Source organism: Berghia stephanieae, chromosome 7, assembly GCF_034508935.2.
Source record: "Berghia stephanieae isolate SIO BIC M18660-M18661 chromosome 7, UCSD_Bste_1.3, whole genome shotgun sequence".
Classification (NCBI taxonomy): domain Eukaryota; kingdom Metazoa; phylum Mollusca; class Gastropoda; order Nudibranchia; family Aeolidiidae; genus Berghia; species Berghia stephanieae.
In genome coordinates, this window is record NC_088366.1 from 18,530,687 (window position 1) to 18,550,686 (window position 20,000).

The 20,000-nt window shown below is 38.4% G+C and overlaps 2 protein-coding genes and 1 pseudogene across 7 annotated transcripts in view; all 3 read left to right on the top strand.

Annotated features, from left to right (window-relative positions):
* LOC144976832 (uncharacterized) overlaps positions 1–4,625 on the top strand; it is a 6,905-nt gene extending 2,280 nt beyond the window's left edge. Inside the window, exon 1 of the mRNA XM_078921319.1 lies at positions 1–4,625. This exon is cut by the window's left edge and continues 2,280 nt beyond it. Coding sequence (XP_078777445.1) covers positions 3,693–4,481 — 789 coding nt within the window. The 5' untranslated portion in view covers positions 1–3,692 and the 3' untranslated portion in view covers positions 4,482–4,625.
* A 7,135-nt stretch (positions 4,626–11,760) lies between these two features.
* LOC144976833 (sodium-coupled monocarboxylate transporter 2-like) overlaps positions 11,761–20,000 on the top strand; it is a 122,833-nt gene continuing 114,593 nt past the window's right edge. Inside the window, exons 1-2 of one of the 5 annotated variants that reach the window (XM_078921323.1) lie at positions 14,188–14,297; positions 16,582–16,630. The gene's annotated coding sequence lies outside the window, so the exon portion shown is untranslated. Of the gene's footprint in view, positions 11,892–14,187; positions 14,298–16,581; positions 16,631–18,688; positions 18,876–20,000 lie in introns of those variants that run through there. The other 4 variants (XM_078921329.1, XM_078921328.1, XM_078921322.1 and 1 more) reach the window with 4 other exon arrangements.
* Positions 16,622–20,000, top strand: part of LOC144976481 (sodium-coupled monocarboxylate transporter 1-like) — a 39,386-nt pseudogene continuing 36,007 nt past the window's right edge. Inside the window, exon 1 of the transcript XR_013646113.1 lies at positions 16,622–16,630. The product of XR_013646113.1 is annotated as a sodium-coupled monocarboxylate transporter 1-like (transcript). The remainder of the gene's footprint in view (positions 16,631–20,000) is intronic.

The following is a 20,000-nucleotide window of genomic DNA, read 5'->3' on the forward strand; positions in this document are numbered from 1 at the left end:
AATACTGAGAGGTTCGGTGTTGTTGCAACCAGCACCCCACCGTACCTATCTCCTGTCTTTCCTGAAAACCTTAAAATCTGTTTCTGGTGGAAATATTTCACTGTCCTTTTTTTTCAGAATGTAGCCATGTTTCAGTACCTATGATTATGTCTGGTTTTGTGTCTAATTGTAATAGGGTTACGAATACCTGATTGTTAGTCTGGTTGGGTGTTTGTTGAATTTTAAATCATGTTTCGTAGCTCGCAAATCCCTGGGTGCCAGTATGTCTGTGTGTTGATTGTTAACTTTTAACCAGGTTTCTTAGATCTCAAATACCTGGGTAGCAGTCTGTTTGAGGGTTCTTTCATCATTTGTAACTCCCACATTTCCGGTTGTCATTCTGTATAATAGTGGGATTTGAACCAGGGACCGTAGCATTGTACTGTCTGTTTGATGGAATGTCTGATTGTGATTCTACGCAAGATTGCATTCACTCAAGTGTATCGTGTTACAGTTACATGGCGTCCTGTTGTATGAAAGTGTGAACTAACACTCCTTTTCTCTCTCTCTCTCTCCCTCCCTCTCTCTCTCTCTCTCTCTCTCTCTCTCTCTCTCTCTCTCTCTCTCTCTCTCTCTCTCTCACTCATTTTTTCTCTCCCTATCTATCTATATATATCTATCTATATCTATCTATTTATCTATTTATCTATCCATCTATCTATCTATTTACCTATTCATATATCTATCTCTATCTGATTATTGGGTTATGCACTAGTTGATTTATTTTTGTGTTGTAGAAGAGATAATATAAGATATTAGCGAATACATGCACATATATATATTCATTTTTGATTTTTTGAAATCTTTTGATTTGTATTGTCTCAAATGTATGACAGTATTGTTAATCTAAATACTGGAATTACTGAATAATCAATTTTGTTTATGAGTATTGATTGTTCGCATGAAATTGTGAATGTGTTCAATGTATTTGATTTATGTCATGAGCATTGTTAAATTGAATATTAATCGATGGAGATTGTATATTAATATTTGATGCTGGAATTACCTTGCTGATTATTCGTCTGAGCTCTCTCTCTCTCTCTCTCTCTCTCTCTCTCTCTCTCTCTACCTTTCTCTCTCTCGCTCTCTCTCTCTCTCGCTATCTCTCTCACTCTCTCTCCCTCTCTCTCTCTCTCTCTCTCTCTCTCTCTCTCTCTCTCTCTCTCATTTATTTCTTCATCTACCTATCTGTCCTTCCCTCTTCCTGTCTCTCTGACTCATACCTACTCTTCCTAAGACTGTTTGGTTCTGATGTTATCTTCTTTGTGGTACATCCCTTTGCGCTCATTGGTGAGAAATGTATTGAATTTGAATATTCATGCTTGGTAGACGCTAACGGTATACCCGTCTTTTATGTATTTGTATATTTGTGAGTAGAATGTGTTTATCATTTCCCCTCACTCCCCATCTCGCCCCTTTGTAAGTGCAGCGATTGGTGGAGAGCGTAGTTACCTTATATGGACATAGCCATCCCGTTTGGGTGGAAAGCTTGATTTTTATAGAATTTTATGTGGTTAAAGTTAGCAACTCTTTCAACATTTCCTTATATGGAAACTAAAATTCCACCAGGGCTTTCCGCCCACATACCTTTTAGGCCTTTATAAAGAGCAGCAGTTCTGTGCAACTTCACTCTTGCTTTTACTTTATTAAACGATATATTATTTTAGTGTAACTTAAGTTACTTGCTTATTTTATTCCTTAGTTTATCTCTGTGTTTTTAATTCCTCTTTTTCAAGGTGAGTTGCTGCCAGAATATTTCTTATACTAAATTTATAATGTTAAGATTTCAGAGATCATTAATAATAATAATAATAATAATAATAATAATAATAATAATAATAATAATAATAATAATAATAATAATAATAATAATAATAATAATAATAATAATGATAATAATAATAGTAATAATAATAATAATAATAATAATAATAATAATAATAATAATAATAATAATAATAATAATAATAATAATAATAATATTAAGACTGGGATTATGTTATATATGATGATTTTGATATTTGATGTTTTTGTCTTACATGCTATTGATAATGATAACGTTGTGAGTACGTTGGTTAGTCTTATCTTGAAAGGTATGGTGTTGCCGCTGGATGGTAACCATGTCCTTGTTTCTGGGGGATATATGTTTTACGGGAGATAATTACATTGAATTGTCTTTATGGTGATGGGGGAGAAACGTTGGTTGTTTTGGGGCGGCTCGGGGCCGTATATTTGATGCGTAAAAGACGTATCTGACATAACCTTCGTTGGCTCTTTGGCTTCATCATGTAATCAGGCCTGACTCGTAATTACGTGGGAGATCGCTGATGACGTCGTCTCTAATACGACAGAAGTCATGTTAAACCGCTGACATACGGTGTATGTCAGCCATGTACTCACAAGTTACTCATTGACTCTGGAGGTGTAATTGATGATTACAGGACAATATCAGAGTGAGTTACATATTGGTGACTCACGTTGTGGTCTTTAATAAAGTTAGTTTTAGGGTTAGGTTTATGCTGACTTTTTTATGAAATGATATTCTGGTATCATAATATGATTATATTGGATAATACTAAATGCTTATATTGGTGAACATATGTTGTTATGTTGTTATTGTCATAATGATTTGGATATAGGATATTGTTCGTTATCATTGTTGTTTATCATTATATACATTTATACATCTTTTGTATTGATGGTATTGGTAATAATCATTGTAATTGTTGGTGATGAGTAATGAGAGAGGAATGTTGGTTGTTCTGGGGCGGCTCGGGGCCGTATATATTTGATGCGTATTTAGACGCATCTGACATAACCTTTGTTTGCTCTCTGGTCTCATCATATGATGGTGATGATTATAATATGATGGCGATGATGATGATGATGATGATGATGATGATGATGATGATGATGATGATGATGGTGATGATGATGATGATGATGATGATGATGATGATGATGATGATGATGATGATGATGATGGTGATGTGATGATGATGATGATGATGATGATGATGATGATGATGATGATGATGATGATGATGTGGTGGTGATGATGATGACGACGACGATGATGTTGTGACGCGGACAGCGTCGATGGTGACGACGACAGTTGGTATAGTAATAGTATAATTATAATGTTGTGAGTCGTGATCGCTGTCGCGTGACGAATGATTGCTACCTGCAGTGTGTGTGACTGTGTAGCGCATGTAGTGTAATTGTTGTCGTTATTGTTGTTATCGTCATTGTATGTTGATCATTGTTTGATCAAAAATTGACTCTTGCTTTTACTTTATTAAACGATATATTATTTTAGTGTAACTTAAGTTACTTGCTTATTTTATTCCTTAGTTTATCTCTGTGTTTTTAATTCCTCTTTTTCAAGAGTCAACAATCCATCTGGGAACCGGGACGTGGCTTGATCGAATACCCCTAGACAGATAGAGGCCACGTTTACTTAGTACCTTCAACTACAACTCCTCCTCCTGCTCTCTCGAAGTTTCCGCTTCCAAAAACTTTATAACATCTTTATTTCTTCAATTGAGGATTTTGCGCCAACATCCTGCGCATAACATATACACCACCCCATCAACTAGTAAAAAACAAAATTTCCAATCCTACTACATTTGGGGGCTCGTCCGGGATCTACGATGGAAGAAACACGAAAACTCTTTAGCGAACTGTCAAATGAAGAAAAACAGAAACTCTTATCCGAATTTCAAGGAGGAGCAGCGAACATCATATATGTGAAACCACAGTCTCATCATCTGCCTTCTTTCAACGGGCAAGGTTTTCAACAATTCAGAAGAGAAGTGACCGCTCTCCAAGTAGAACACAATGAAGAAACAGTTTTAACGGCGGTCAAGCGGGCTGTCAAAGGCCCAGCTGCAACTACTTTATTTGCCTTAGGAGATCCACCAACCCTGAAGGAGGCGCTTGACAGACTGGCCTTGGTCTACGGTGAATGTCGTCCTCTCGCGTCCTTACAAGCTGAATACTTCAGTACCCGACAGCGACCAAGAGAGACAGCCGTCCAGTTTGCACAACGACTCGAGAAAACCATGGGTGAGATGATGGAGAAGTACTACATGGAAATTTCGGCAGACCAAGCTAGACGGTGGTTGGCCGATCAATTCTACGAAGGTCTACTGACTCCCTGCCGGTCTGCTCTTCTTTTTAAGAAGGATCAAGGAGCCGACTTCGAAGAACTTTTAAAAACGGCGAGGGAAATCGAAATAGAGTCTTCGTCATCAAGAGGGATCGTCTCAGCGCCCGTGAGGGAAGACCACCCAAAGCAACCAGAGGAGGGTAGGACCGGCGGCAGATGGAGGCTAGGATCCCCCCGTGGGTCCAGACGCGGAGATGTGGAAACGGCGTCCGGAAGTGACCGCGGCCCTCAGCAGAGTCATCCGTGGAGAGTGTCCTGGGAGAGGTCCTGAAGCAGATATCGACCCTATCTGCGAGGTTGGATCGAGTGGACAGAAGAAAACGTGTGGACATTTGCTGGGAATGCCAACAGACAGGACACATCCGCCGGAACTGCCCAAACGCCAGACGCCTGTGAGTTGTGGGGCTACAGCAGGCAGCCGTCTCAAAGGGAGCCTCACAACACGTGAGTTAGTTGTAAATAATTTAGAAATGAGTTGTTTAGTTGATACCGGTAGTCAAGTGTCAGTAATTAGTAAGAAAATGTTTAAAATGTTAGGATTAGATTTATTACCTTTAGAAGAATTAGAAGTTAAGACAGCAGCTGGGATTAGTTTACCTTATTTAGGGATGGTTCAGGTTGAGGTGAAAGAACATTTTGGGGGGCCTGGGTGTGATCTGTTATGTTTAGTGGGTGAAGATGATAACTTAGATTTAATTTTGGGAACAAATTTTCTAGAAACAATACCTCGGGGTTGGAGTAAAGACAGGTTTTGGTCTAACATGAGGGCATTGATGGGTAGAAAACCTGTAGGTAGCATTGCCACATCAATGTCTGTCAGTGTGGCTCCTAAGCATACAGTTACAATAGCATGTATAGCACATAGCAGGTCTCCCTTACCTAAAACAATGGTAATTGAACCTTATAAGGGGGCAAACATACAATTTAGACCTGTTATTACTAAGGTGAGGTCTGGTAAGATGTGGCAGCGCCTTCATGTCAATGTATGTAATTTGACCGCTGACACAGTAAATATTGCGGCGAGGACTAGAATAGGACACATGGAATGCGCTACACCCATGCACCGACATGCCAAAGAATTAAGAGATGACCTGACAAGAGAAGACTTGATTAGTAGGCTTAGCGACATTCCAGATAATATTACACCAGAACAGAAATTAGAGATAGAGAAAACATTAACAGAATTTCAGAACACATTTTCTAAACATGATTTGGACTTAGGACACACAACACTAGTGCAGCACCACATCCCACTCACCTCAGACAAACCATTTAAGGTACCGTATAGAAAAATACCACACAACATGATAGACGAATTAAGGGCACATATAAAAGAGTTACTAGACATGGATGTCATTCAGCCTTCCTCTAGTCCATATGCCTCGGGAGTGGTTCTGGTGCGCAAACGTGACGGGAGTTTGCGGTTTTGTATTGATTTGCGGCAATTGAATAAATTGACCATTCCGGACGCATATGCGCTACCAAGAATTGAGGACATGCTTGACTCTATGTCTGGTGCGAAGTATTTTAGCTCTCTAGATCTTAAATTTGGATATTATCAGTTAGAAGTTGCGCCCGAAGACAGACATAAGACTGCTTTTAGAGTAGGGGGGATTGGGTTCTTTGAATGTAAAAGAATGCCTTTTGGTGCACAAGGAGCCCCAGCAACTTTTCAGCGTTTAATTGAGAGGGTGCTTGGGGATGATTTGATGAAAGGCGTACTCGTATATATTGACGACATATTAATTTATTCGAAGACAGTTGACGAACACATACAGCTCCTTAGGAAGGTTTTGACACGGTTACAGGAAGCAAACCTTAAACTCAAGCCATCTAAATGTAACCTTTTAAGATCATCAGTTAATTTCTTAGGACACACAGTTTCAGGGGAGGGGTATCAACTTCGACAGACAAAATAGAGGCAGTAATTAATTGGCCTAGACCAGAAACTGTGAAACAATTGCAATCCTTTTTAGGCTTCACGTCATATTACCGAAGATTTATCAAAAATTTTGCTACCATAGCCAGACCATTGTATGATAAGATAGGAGGAGCAAATAAGAAAAAGCGAGTTACACCACGGAAACTAAATTGGGGCGCAGAGCAGGACGCGGCATTCAATAAGTTAAAAGAGGCGTGCACATCAGCACCTGTGCTTTGCTTTCCAGACTTTGACTTACCATTTACGTTAAGGACAGATGGGAGTGTTTTAGGATTAGGTGCCGTACTGTATCAGACACAGGAAGGGAAAGAACGAGTAGTGGCTTACGCGAGTAGAGGGTTGAATAAAGCAGAAAAAAACTACCCTGCTCATAAAATTGAGTTTTTAGCATTGAAATGGGCTGTCACCGAGAAATTTTCGGATTATCTGTATGGAAAGAAATTTGAGGTATATACTGATTCCAATCCTCTATGCTATATTTTCACTTGTAAAAGACTTGACGCAGCTGGTCATCGATGGGTTGCCAAGCTCGCCAACTTTAATTTCAGCATTCATTACAAGCCAGGTCGACTGAATACGGAGTGCGATGCTCTGTCAAGAATACAGTGGCCTGAGTGTGGCAAGTATCTTCTGGAGGAAGATGCGGTGGAAGCCTGTTTAATTGGAGCGCTGAGGGCTGAAGATGGCGTGGTAGAATCTTTGACCACTGAGGTGCCAGACGAATGGCTTGAAGTTGACTGGGGAACAGAAACTATAGACTGGGTTCAAGAACAGAAAGCAGATACTGAACTACAAGAGGTGAGAGCTAAACTACAGAGAAAAGAGACAATTAAAGACTTACCGTGGAGCCGTCAAAACGATCGATTATGTTTAAAGGGAGACATATTATACAGGAGAAGAATAGTTGATAAGGAAGAAAAATTACAAGTTGTCGTTCCACAGATGAGGCGTAAGCAAGTAATCAGTTTATGCCATGATTTAGGTCACCAGGGTAGAGACAAGACCTTTTCACTAGTACAGGAAAGATGTTACTGGCCGTCCCAATACAAAGATGTAGCAGAATATGTCAACCGCTGTCGTAGATGCACATGCCGTAAAGCCAGACCAGATAAAATGCCACTGAACTCTATAGTCACAACGCAACCACTAGAATTGGTTTGTATGGATTTTCTAACAATAGAGCCGTCAAAAGGAAATATTGAAAATATTCTAATTATCACTGATCATTTCACCAAATTCACTCAAGCGTATCCGACACGAAACCAAACCGCAATTGCAACAGCAAAGGCACTCAAGCAATTGGTAACAACAAGATATGAAGTGAGTAGAAAAGTGCCAGAAGACAAATCGGCGATTCGGTGAACGAATCGGCGATCTCAAGAAGTGGGTGAGAGAGGGATCTAGAAATGACTTTGGGTTTGAAACGAATATTTTTGTGTTCGTGGATAGCTCACACGGTAGAGCCACGCTCTCACCTGCCAGGCGGAGTTGTCGTACCAATAAGGTCGCAGGTTCAAACCCCACCACCGCCGCGAAAAAATTTTTTATTCTCTATTGTCTTCTGGCACTTTTCTACTCACTTCATATCTTGTTGTTACCAACATAAGTGCCTGCTCCACTCACTTTTCTGAATTAAAAATTCACCCCATACACCGGAGCATACTCAATGTCTCAATCGTTTCTATGTTATATGTTTGTGATGAGAATATTGGCTATTAAGCTTAACTGCTGGTCAAAATTATTTCGCGATGGTGGTGAACGAATCGGCGATCTCAAGAAGTGGGTGAGAGAGGGATCTAGAAATGACTTTGGGTTTGAAACGAATATTTTTGTGTTCGTGGATAGCTCACACGGTAGAGCCACGCTCTCACCTGCCAGGCGGAGTTGTCGTACCAATAAGGTCGCAGGTTCAAACCCCACCACCGCCGCGAAAAAAATTTTTATTCTCTATTGTCTTCTGGCACTTTTCTACTCACTTCATATCTTGTTGTTACCAACATAAGTGCCTGCTCCACTCACTTTTCTGAATTAAAAATTCACCCCATACACCGGAGCATACTCAATGTCTCAATCGTTTCTATGTTATATGTTTGTGATGAGAATATTGGCTATTAAGCTTAACTGCTGGTCAAAATTATTTCGCGATGGTGGTGAACGAATCGGCGATCTCAAGAAGTGGGTGAGAGAGGGATCTAGAAATGACTTTGGGTTTGAAACGAATATTTTTGTGTTCGTGGATAGCTCACACGGTAGAGCCACGCTCTCACCTGCCAGGCGGAGTTGTCGTACCAATAAGGTCGCAGGTTCAAACCCCACCACCGCCGCGAAAAAATTTTTTATTCTCTATTGTCTTCTGGCACTTTTCTACTCACTTCATATCTTGTTGTTACCAACATAAGTGCCTGCTCCACTCACTTTTCTGAATTAAAAATTCACCCCATACACCGGAGCATACTCAATGTCTCAATCGTTTCTATGTTATATGTTTGTGATGAGAATATTGGCTATTAAGCTTAACTGCTGGTCAAAATTATTTCGCGATGGTGGTGAACGAATCGGCGATCTCAAGAAGTGGGTGAGAGAGGGATCTAGAAATGACTTTGGGTTTGAAACGAATATTTTTGTGTTCGTGGATAGCTCACACGGTAGAGCCACGCTCTCACCTGCCAGGCGGAGTTGTCGTACCAATAAGGTCGCAGGTTCAAACCCCACCACCGCCGCGAAAAAAATTTTTATTCTCTATTGTCTTCTGGCACTTTTCTACTCACTTCATATCTTGTTGTTACCAACATAAGTGCCTGCTCCACTCACTTTTCTGAATTAAAAATTCACCCCATACACCGGAGCATACTCAATGTCTCAATCGTTTCTATGTTATATGTTTGTGATGAGAATATTGGCTATTAAGCTTAACTGCTGGTCAAAATTATTTCGCGATGGTGGTGAACGAATCGGCGATCTCAAGAAGTGGGTGAGAGAGGGATCTAGAAATGACTTTGGGTTTGAAACGAATATTTTTGTGTTCGTGGATAGCTCACACGGTAGAGCCACGCTCTCACCTGCCAGGCGGAGTTGTCGTACCAATAAGGTCGCAGGTTCAAACCCCACCACCGCCGCGAAAAAATTTTTTATTCTCTATTGTCTTCTGGCACTTTTCTACTCACTTCATATCTTGTTGTTACCAACATAAGTGCCTGCTCCACTCACTTTTCTGAATTAAGCAATTTGTTACTGTTTTAGGACTGCCAAAACGTCTCCATAGTGACCAAGGAGCATCTTTCACTGGAAAGGTTATTAGCGAGATGTGTAAGCTGTTAGGAATCAAGCGATCAACAACTACACCATACTGGCCCCAATCAGATGGCATTACAGAAAGGTTCAATCGCATCATCATCGATATGATTGGTACGCTCGAGATTGACAAAAAGGCATCGTGGAAGGATTATGTTGCAGAACTCGTTCAAATGTACAACAGCACACGTCATACTACCACCGGTTTTAGTCCTTATCAATTAATGTTTGGGCGAGAAGCTCGGTTACCTATCGATGCATTATTAAATCTGCCATCCGTTACATCGAAGATTTCCCACACTACTTACGCAGCCGAATTGAAACACCGCCTTCAGGCCGCACACGAAGCTGCAGCCAAGATATCTCGAGAAAATCAGTCAAAGCAGAAAGAATATTATGACAGGAATACCCAGGCAGGTTTTAGAAAAAACAGAGGGACAAGAGACCACATATTCAATTTGCGTCAAATTATTCAGAAGCATCGAGAAGTAAATTCTGGCCTCCACACTTGTTTTATAGACTATTCGAAAGCTTTTGATTGTGTTAATCATGAGAAACTATGGGAAACTCTCCTGGAGATGAACTTTGATCCTAGAATTAGAAACCTGATAAGATCCCTCTATGAGAACCAACAATCAGCGGTACAACTAGAAAGCGGAACAACAGAATGGTTCAAAGTTACAAAAGGAGTAAGACAGGGATGTATTCTATCACCCCATTTGTTCAGCATTTACACTGAAGGTATAATGCGAGATGTGGAAAACGATGTCAGGAGAAGTAATTACAACGAACCTAAAATGCAAGGTCTACCCATAAAAGATCTGAGGTACGCAGACGACACTGCACTATTGTCCACAACACCGGGGGGACTAGAGAATCTAATAACATCTGTAAAGGAACATAGCGAGACCAAAGGCCTTAAGCTGAATATAAAGAAGACCAAAATCATGAATACTGACAAATGCAAAACAGATGCCATCATAAAAATCAATGGAGAAGAAATAGAAAGAGTAAAGAATTTTGAATATCTTGGAGCCAGGATTGAGTACAACGGGAAATCGGCCCCAGAGATCAGGAGGAGACTAGCAATGGCAAGATCAAAGCTAGAAAAGATGAATAATATCTGGAAAGGGCAGTGCATTCAAACAAAAATCAAAATCCTCAAAAGTGTTGTTTTCCCAACTGCAACATGTGGATGCGAAGCATGGACTATCAGCAAAGCAGATAGCACAAAGATCACAGCTTTTGAAATGGCATGCTACAGGAAAATACTCAGAATATCATGGACTGAAAAACAAACAAACAAAGAAGTCCTGAGAAGGATCGGAATAAAATCACCAATTCTTCTTCAAACTGTAAAGAAATTGAAACTAAACTATTTTGGCCACACGACTCGCCACGAATCATTAGAAAAGCACATTCTGCAGACAAGGGTAGACGGCAAGAGAGGAAGAGGTAGACCAACAAGAAGCTGGGAACAAGATATATGTGAATGGCTGGGAATGACAGCAACTCAAGCAAGTAGACTGGCGGAAAACCGTAATCTGTTTCGCAAGAAAGTTCGGGAAGCAACGTCCTACGCAGGATCAGCTGACTAGATGATGATTACATTACTCCCCCTGAGAACTGAAAACTCGTCCCGAGTTTTGACAATACACAAGTTCAAAATCATCATATCTGAAATACAATAACAACATGGTTTTATGTTATTACAATTGACATACAATCAAACATCTTTTGATTAACCATTTAACATGCCCGAACATAATTAAGGACACGTGTAAAACCCGGACATACGCCAGGATGTTCTACTCAACAGCTCTATGATCTGAGAGAGTTAAACAAAAATAAAGCAAAAATAACTCATTTTGTAAAAAAAGAAACCCTTGCAAACCCACATGTGTATAAAGAGTTAATACCCAGCTACCCACAAATCTTATTTGTAATCCCCAGCCCACTATTTGTAATAGATAATGAAATCTGACAGATGAGCAGGCACCTTCGTTTGTCTCGTTGACCTTCGAGTAACTGTCTCAGTCTCGTCTCCATTGCATCTGTCAGCATCACCTGCAATGTCGTTATTGACATCAGTGTCAATGCTGTCAGTGGCAATGTTTATTCCGTCACGATTCACTGCATCGACCTCACTAACTTCTGTAATGTGATGTCCTCGCGTGACATTGTCGCTGCTAAGTTCAGTCCTCACTTCGCTGGAACCCCCCTCACTAATTTCGTTAACACTGTCACCGTCACAACGCGTGTCGTTAGTACGTCTACCCGTATGTATGAATGGATACTCGTGGATTAGAGCCCCTTTATCTTGATCAAACCTCTCGTTTACGCTATGTTGACCAATGTTTTGTCTATCGCCAGCTCTTGTGACAATTTTTTGACGTACTTCGGTATTTTGTGTCTCTTCATCGTCCCGATTACTTCCTATAGGCAAAAGTAAGTTCCGATGCAATTGTTTAATTCTTCCTGTCCCATTAGACAATTGAATACGATACACAGGGATATCTTTATTTGGTTGATCAAGCACTATGTATGTGGCATCTTCCCATTTATCTGCATTTTCTCTCTCTCTCTCTCTCTCTCTCTCTCTCTCTCTCTCTCTCTACCTTTCTCTCTCTCGCTCTCTCTCTCTCTCTCGCTATCTCTCTCACTCTCTCTCCCTCTCTCTCTCTCTCTCTCTCTCTCTCTCTCTCTCTCTCTCTCTCTCATTTATTTCTTCATCTACCTATCTGTCCTTCCCTCTTCCTGTCTCTCTGACTCATACCTACTCTTCCTAAGATTGTTTGGTTCTGATGTTATCTTCTTTGTGGTACATCCCTTTGCGCTCATTGGTGAGAAATGTATTGAATTTGAATATTCATGCTTGGTAGACGCTAACGGTATACCCGTCTTTTATGTATTTGTATATTTGTGAGTAGAATGTGTTTATCATTTCCCCTCACTCCCCATCTCGCCCCTTTGTAAGTGCAGCGATTGGTGGAGAGCGTAGTTACCTTATATGGACATAGCCATCCCGTTTGGGTGGGAAGCTTGATTTTTATAGAATTTTATGTGGTTAAAGTTAGCAACTCTTTCAACATTTCCTTATATGGAAACTAAAATTCCACCAGGGCTTTCCGCCCACATACCTTTTAGGCCTTTATAAAGAGCAGCAGTTCTGTGCAACTTCACTCTTGCTTTTACTTTATTAAACGATATATTATTTTAGTGTAACTTAAGTTACTTGCTTATTTTATTCCTTAGTTTATCTCTGTGTTTTTAATTCCTCTTTTTCAAGGTGAGTTGCTGCCAGAATATTTCTTATACTAAATTTATAATGTTAAGATTTCAGAGATCATTAATAATAATAATAATAATAATAATAATAATAATAATAATAATAATAATAATAATAATAATAATAATAATAATAATAATAATAATAATAATAATAATAATAATAAATAATATTAAGACTGGGATTATGTTATATATGATGATTTTGATATTTGATGTTTTTGTCTTACATGCTATTGATAATGATAACATTGTGAGTACGTTGGTTAGTCTTATCTTGAAAGGTATGGTGTTGCCGCTGGATGGTAACCATGTCCTTGTTTCTGGGGCGATATATGTTTTACGGGAGATAATTACATTGAATTGTCTTTATGGTGATGGGGGAGAAACGTTGGTTGTTTTGGGGCGGCTCGGGGCCGTATATTTGATGCGTAAAAGACGTATCTGACATAACCTTCGTTGGCTCTTTGGCTTCATCATGTAATCAGGCCTGACTCGTAATTACGTGGGAGATCGCTGATGACGTCGTCTCTAATACGACAGAAGTCATGTTAAACCGCTGACATACGGTGTATGTCAGCCATGTACTCACAAGTTACTCATTGACTCTGGAGGTGTAATTGATGATTACAGGACAATATCAGAGTGAGTTACATATTGGTGACTCACGTTGTGGTCTTTAATAAAGTTAGTTTTAGGGTTAGGTTTATGCTGACTTTTTTATGAAATGATATTCTGGTATCATAATATGATTATATTGGATAATACTAAATGCTTATATTGGTGAACATATGTTGTTATGTTGTTATTGTCATAATGATTTGGATATAGGATATTGTTCGTTATCATTGTTGTTTATCATTATATACATTTATACATCTTTTGTATTGATGGTATTGGTAATAATCATTGTAATTGTTTGTGATGAGTAATGAGAGAGGAATGTTGGTTGTTCTGGGGCGGCTCGGGGCCGTATATATTTGATGCGTATTTAGACGCATCTGACATAACCTTTGTTTGCTCTCTGGTCTCATCAGATGATGGTGATGATTATAATATGATGGCGATGATGATGATGATGATGATGATGATGATGATGATGATGATGATGATGGTGATGATGATGATGATGATGATGATGATGATGATGATGATGATGATGATGATGATGATGATGGTGATGTGATGATGATGATGATGATGATGATGATGATGATGATGATGTGGTGGTGATGATGATGACGACGACGATGATGTTGTGACGCGGACAGCGTCGATGGTGACGACGACAGTTGGTATAGTAATAGTATAATTATAATGTTGTGAGTCGTGATCGCTGTCGCGTGACGAATGATTGCTACCTGCAGTGTGTGTGACTGTGTAGCGCATGTAGTGTAATTGTTGTCGTTATTGTTGTTATCGTCATTGCATGTTGATCATTGTTTGATCAAAAATTGACTCTTGCTTTTACTTTATTAAACGATATATTATTTTAGTGTAACTTAAGTTACTTGCTTATTTTATTCCTTAGTTTATCTCTGTGTTTTTAATTCCTCTTTTTCAAAAGTCAACAATCCATCTGGGAACCGGGACGTTGCTTGATCGAATACCCCTAGACAGATAGAGGCCACGTTTACTTAGTACCTTCAACTACAACTCCTCCTCCTGCTCTCTCGAAGTTTCCGCTTCCAAAAACTTTATAACATCTTTATTTCTTCAATTGAGGATTTTGCGCCAACATCCTGCGCATAACATATACACCACCCCATCAACTAGTAAAAAACAAAATTTCCAATCCTACTACATGATATCAATTTTCAAAATTCGGGTTGTTTTGGAATTATATTTTGAAAATTATGGTCATAGTTCTAAACATGTTTCTCAGTTCATTGTTAATTTGCGTTATTATTGGAGTTAATTCGGTTATTTCTTCTTTTTATGCTGGCCCTTCTTCTCCTCCTTGCTGTTATTGTCTTATTTTCAGATGTCACGTTCTCATTTTGTTTACCTAAGCCCTCCATACCATCAAGAAGATCAGCTGTTGTCGCTGTATTTTGTTGAGATGTTGATGTGTCGTTTTCTATTGGCATGTTGTTGTAGGTGTCGTTGATTGATATGTTGATCCTTGGAAAGCGTTGTGTGTTATGTACACTGTGTGCTCGATTGGAATGAAAGGGTGGTGGTCTATTTGAATATTTACTTTTCTTTGTTTCCGCACACCACCACGACTTGGTCGTAGCCGCTGGCCATTGATACCGTGATACCAAGACTATTCTATGGCATTCCAAAGGTTGTCGTTATACGGATATGTGAGGCTATCTAGTCATCGTCCACTTATGTATAGATGTCGCTGGGTCTAGTAGTAAGACACTCGCTTTCGGATCAGAAGGTCCTGGGTTCGAGCCTCTCCCGGTGCATAGTTAAGTCCTTGGAGAAGGCGCTTTACTTACATTCTCTCACCGTACTCAGGTGTAAAATGAGTACCTGGCCGTTAAGTGCGTTGTCTCTGTCCGAAAAAAAATGTAATATCGCCTAACAGGCGCCATGTCCTGTCCTTCATGTTAAATGTTGCTGTTGACCAGGAACCCCTTGTAAAGCGCTTTGAGCACGTTTATTGGATATTGCGCTATATAAAGGCTCAAATAAAAATGGATATGGCACATCGTGACTAACATCTTAACGTAAGTGTAAACAATAAATATCTAATAAAATACTTCAAACAGGAGGATATACACCACTAAAAACTTAATTTATCTAAAAATTCCTTATGAATTTCCTAGAAATATGTATCACAATATAGAATAAAACTTTATTAAAACGACTGTATAAAAATATTCCAGACTTTTGTTTTCGAAGTCAATAAAAATCACACAAATAGGGAGAGAAAAACAACACCGCATCTGCCGCTTTGAGGAACTACACACAATCCATATGGAAATGTTTTACAAACATAAAAATGTGCATCCCAAGCTAAATGAAAACATTATTGACGTCTATATGTTGCTTTTGCGAGTAAATGCCAATCTGGCAACTCATCTAAATCGGTACTATTCGCCATTCCCATCGTCAAACGACCGATCGTTCTGCCCGATTGACAAGACGGACAAGGCAGCTCTTTCCGTTTGTAAAATATTGTTGAACATGTCCAGCAATTTCCGTCCTATACAGAACATTGGGTCCAAGTTACTGTTGTTCACCTAAGTTACATCTTATTCTCTAAAAAAAAAAAAAAAACACTCGGAGGGCTTCGAAATATTTGTTTTTGTAGAGGTTGCAATGACAAGACTAGTTTTCTCTTAGTTTCGCTTAAAACTTAAGTAATTCACTCGATTAATTTTTCTTTAACTTTGAATTCGTTTAAAACAGCGTCATTGAATAATGAACTAGAAATGCCAGGTTTTTATGGTTAATTCCCCCATTACATGTATTAAACAATTTTTGTAACATGATGCACTTTATGAGAGCATGATGATGATGATGATGATGATGATGATGATGATGATGATGATGACTATTATTATTATTATTATTATTATTATTATTATTATTATTATTATTATTATTATTATTATTATTATTATTATTATTATTATTATCATTATTGTTGTTATTATTATTATTATTATTATTATTATTATTATTATTATTATTATTATTATTATCATTATTATTATATTATTATTATTATTATTATTATTATTATTATTATTATTATTATCATCATGATGATGATGATGATCATCATCATCATCATCATCATCATCATCATCATCATCATCATCATCATCATCATCATTATGATAATATATTGAGGATCTTGAATAAAATCTAAAACTTCCTTAAACTTTAGATTTCGAGAAAAGATGAATTCACAGTATAGATACAGATAAATGATACAGGTAAGTGGCTTGCTAAGTAGGTCATAGCTATAAATAGATGTCGGTACTCGTACTCGTATCTATTATTATGGAACGGTGGGAAATCGGAAAGTGGTTACTTTTACTGTGTTATGTCGGGTTAGTTTTAATGTTAAAAGTTGAATTTAGAGTCAAAACATTGAGTAGTCCTTCGGATAGTAGACAACGCTGTTTACGGCCAGACACTCATTTCACACCTGAGTTCGATGAGAGGACGTGATTAAAGAGCTTTTTACAAGGACTCAATTATGCGCTGCGAAAGAGTCGGACTCAAACCCTGGACCGTCGGGTCAGAAGGCGAGTGTCATTCCACAAGATCAAGAGATCCACTCCTTAATACGCTTCAACAGTCGTAACGTCACTTCCCTCGTAATGACGCATGATAACTTAGTAACTGGCTCTAAACTATCGGAACAATGGCGAACGCCCTTATGAAATATTTCTCCGACGAGCATAAAAGCGTATCCAGAGGAAAAAAGAAACCCATTATAAATCTGATCATGTTTTGACCTTTACACATTCTGATCACAAGACATGAAAAGTTCTACCCAGCATGAAGAATAAAAAGTAGCCATTTTCTTTGTTTAGAACCACGATGGCCGACGTTGCTGGGCGACATGCCATCAGACTATTGAATCCAATTAATATTAATTTGAAATGATGAGTCCCTTATTCCTTAGGAACAGAAGGTGGGGATTAAGCTCTTTCTAAATCAGGGTTATTCTTTTTTCTATTAATAAACATGACTGTGGCCAATGAAAATGGAGACGACAGAATATTATGGTGTTGTACTTTTATCCGGGGAGGGAACGGGTTTTCCCGTTGTAGCACGCGACGTCCAATGACTCAACTCTATTATTTTTTACGTCTTCTTGGAAAGCCCGTGGTGCGGTCAGCGTGAAAGAGTGAGTAGTTAATTCCCGAGGAAAAGATTCCCTGTCTCTCGCCCAATAATTTATTGTTAGCCAAGAAATATAGTATTGCCAGTTTGGCGTTTTTACACCAAATTCTTGACTGGAGAGTTGCATTGGGAATGTTTTTTAAATTCATCTTTTCCCCTTTCGAAAAAAATGACTTAATTTTATGCTCTTGATAGACATATAAACAACGATTGCATAAAATACTAATTTTCACCCACAAACTGGTAGGACATGGTGAAATTTTCATGGCTATGTGATGAGTAATTAAATAAAAATGTATCTCTACTATTATGTCCTTATTGCAGAAAATGTGGTGCCTAAAAGCAGTTGCCACCTTTAAAGACTATTTAGCATTTCACGACTTTCTTTGGGGCATTTTATGTAAAAACTAATCTGGCAACCGTGATCGCTTCTGAAAACAGATGGGAGCATGAAATGTATGTCTCACTAACACCATATTGAATTGTGTACAGGCAAAAATTCGTCAAATTCATCAAATCTACCACCAAAAAAAAACACTCAAAAATCATTTACACCCCTTTTGCTACAAGTATTCTTTATCCGGTTTTAATCTTACGTAATTTTGAAGTGTCCATGGCAAGCTTTAATCCTTTTGTCATGTGCCTATGTTGAAGTGAATAGAAGGAACGAAGTTGACGTTACTCAGCTGTTTGTTATTCGAATTAAACCTCCAGTTTGGGTGATTAGTCTTCAGTAAATTCTATCAATAAGACTATAAACCTATTAGTTTACATATAACTCTGTGTGTTAATGCGTTTCATCTGGTCGGCAGATGTTGTGAGCATTTTACCTAAACACATAGCACCAATATTTCTGTCCAAGAGAAGCTCTCTTTTTTTCAGAATAAGTAAAGTTTTAGACTTAAAGCAATAATTTTCCCGAGGAAACTGACTCAGAAAGGTAAAATTTTCCAAGGCATTCTTTCGTTTGTTTCAAATATTATGTGATGTAATTTTATCATTTCCAAGAATGAATATACAATCTCATCAAGTAGGTACTGTTGACTAAGCACGTTAGATGAAAGCCTGCATCCGGTGGTCTTAGGCATTGGGCTGCTGGATCTTTCACAAAGTTCCAAGGCATAAAATGATAAATTATTGTTACTGAGTCAATAGAACGAATGAGTGAAGTTGACGTCACTCATCTCTTTGTTCTTATTTTTTTAGATTGCCAGTTTAGTCATAAATTTTAATTTTCACTGAATTTTTAAATAATCAGACTATAAACTTTTAAAGTACAGTACATTGTTCTGTGTCATGGTACGATTCGTTTGGCTTGCGGAACCGGTGAGTATTATACTGAAATAAATAAATATTATATGTATTCCTGATTTTTATTGTTGTAATTTTTCTTATTGGTGATAGCGAATATAGCATCTGTGACTCATCGTCAAAGTCGGGATAATCTAGATGTTGGAAATTGAAACTCATAGATACAAAAATATGAAACTTTGAGTTAATGTCTATCCATTAAGATGGCGATTCGAAGCATTTTCTTAGATTTTATTATGTAAAAAGAATCCCAGTTCCATTTCTTTTCATTTTCATTCCAAATTCACTTGTTGGGGTCCGTTTATCCCGACATAATACTGTTCTTAATTTGGTGGATCACATTTTTGTTTTTAAGACTTTCAGCTCTGTTTCAACCATAGATTCGGCTTATTTGAGCCCCTCCCCACCCCCACACCCCCCCCCCTCCCACCCCCTTTCCATTCAATCAAACTGACATGACTGCAAAGAATAATCCACATACTAGATCACCAAAGGCACTGGAAGCCGAATTCGCTTAACACACTATACTATACTTCAACTACAAAATTTCTCTGCAGTCCATCTGAAATTTATAAGTAATGCATTTATGTCTTTCTTGTTTGTTTTTTTTTTTTTGTTGGCTGGAGAAGGGTTTTGAGCCCGAAATGTTCTGTGTTGAGTATTTTGTTCTTTTTTTTTTTACCCTCTCCTTACCAACTACAGGAAAATCGTCACATTCGTTACGATATAAAGAACTTTTATTATATTAATCAGAAAACGTGTGTACATCATGTATCACACATTTTCTGGAAAAACTTTATTTTGTAAAGCGTGTCATGCTGCATAAAAATTATGTATAAGTAGATACTCATATCTCCTCATTTTGAGTGTAAAACAACAAGTTGTCCAGAAAAAGGGCCCGTAAGGAGAGAGTTACGCTGTTATTTTCAAAGCAACACTATTTGTCCTTACGGACGGCAATGGCGGTTGATGCTATTCGACCTTAAGGACGAATAGGGCTACCCATTTTCATTTTTGTTTATAGATAGAATGAAGTTGACGTCAATCGAGTCTTTGTTATTGTTCTTGCCATCCGCGTTTTATGAGTAATTCTCACTGGACTATATAAACCAGTCTATAAAAGTTCATGGATACACATAG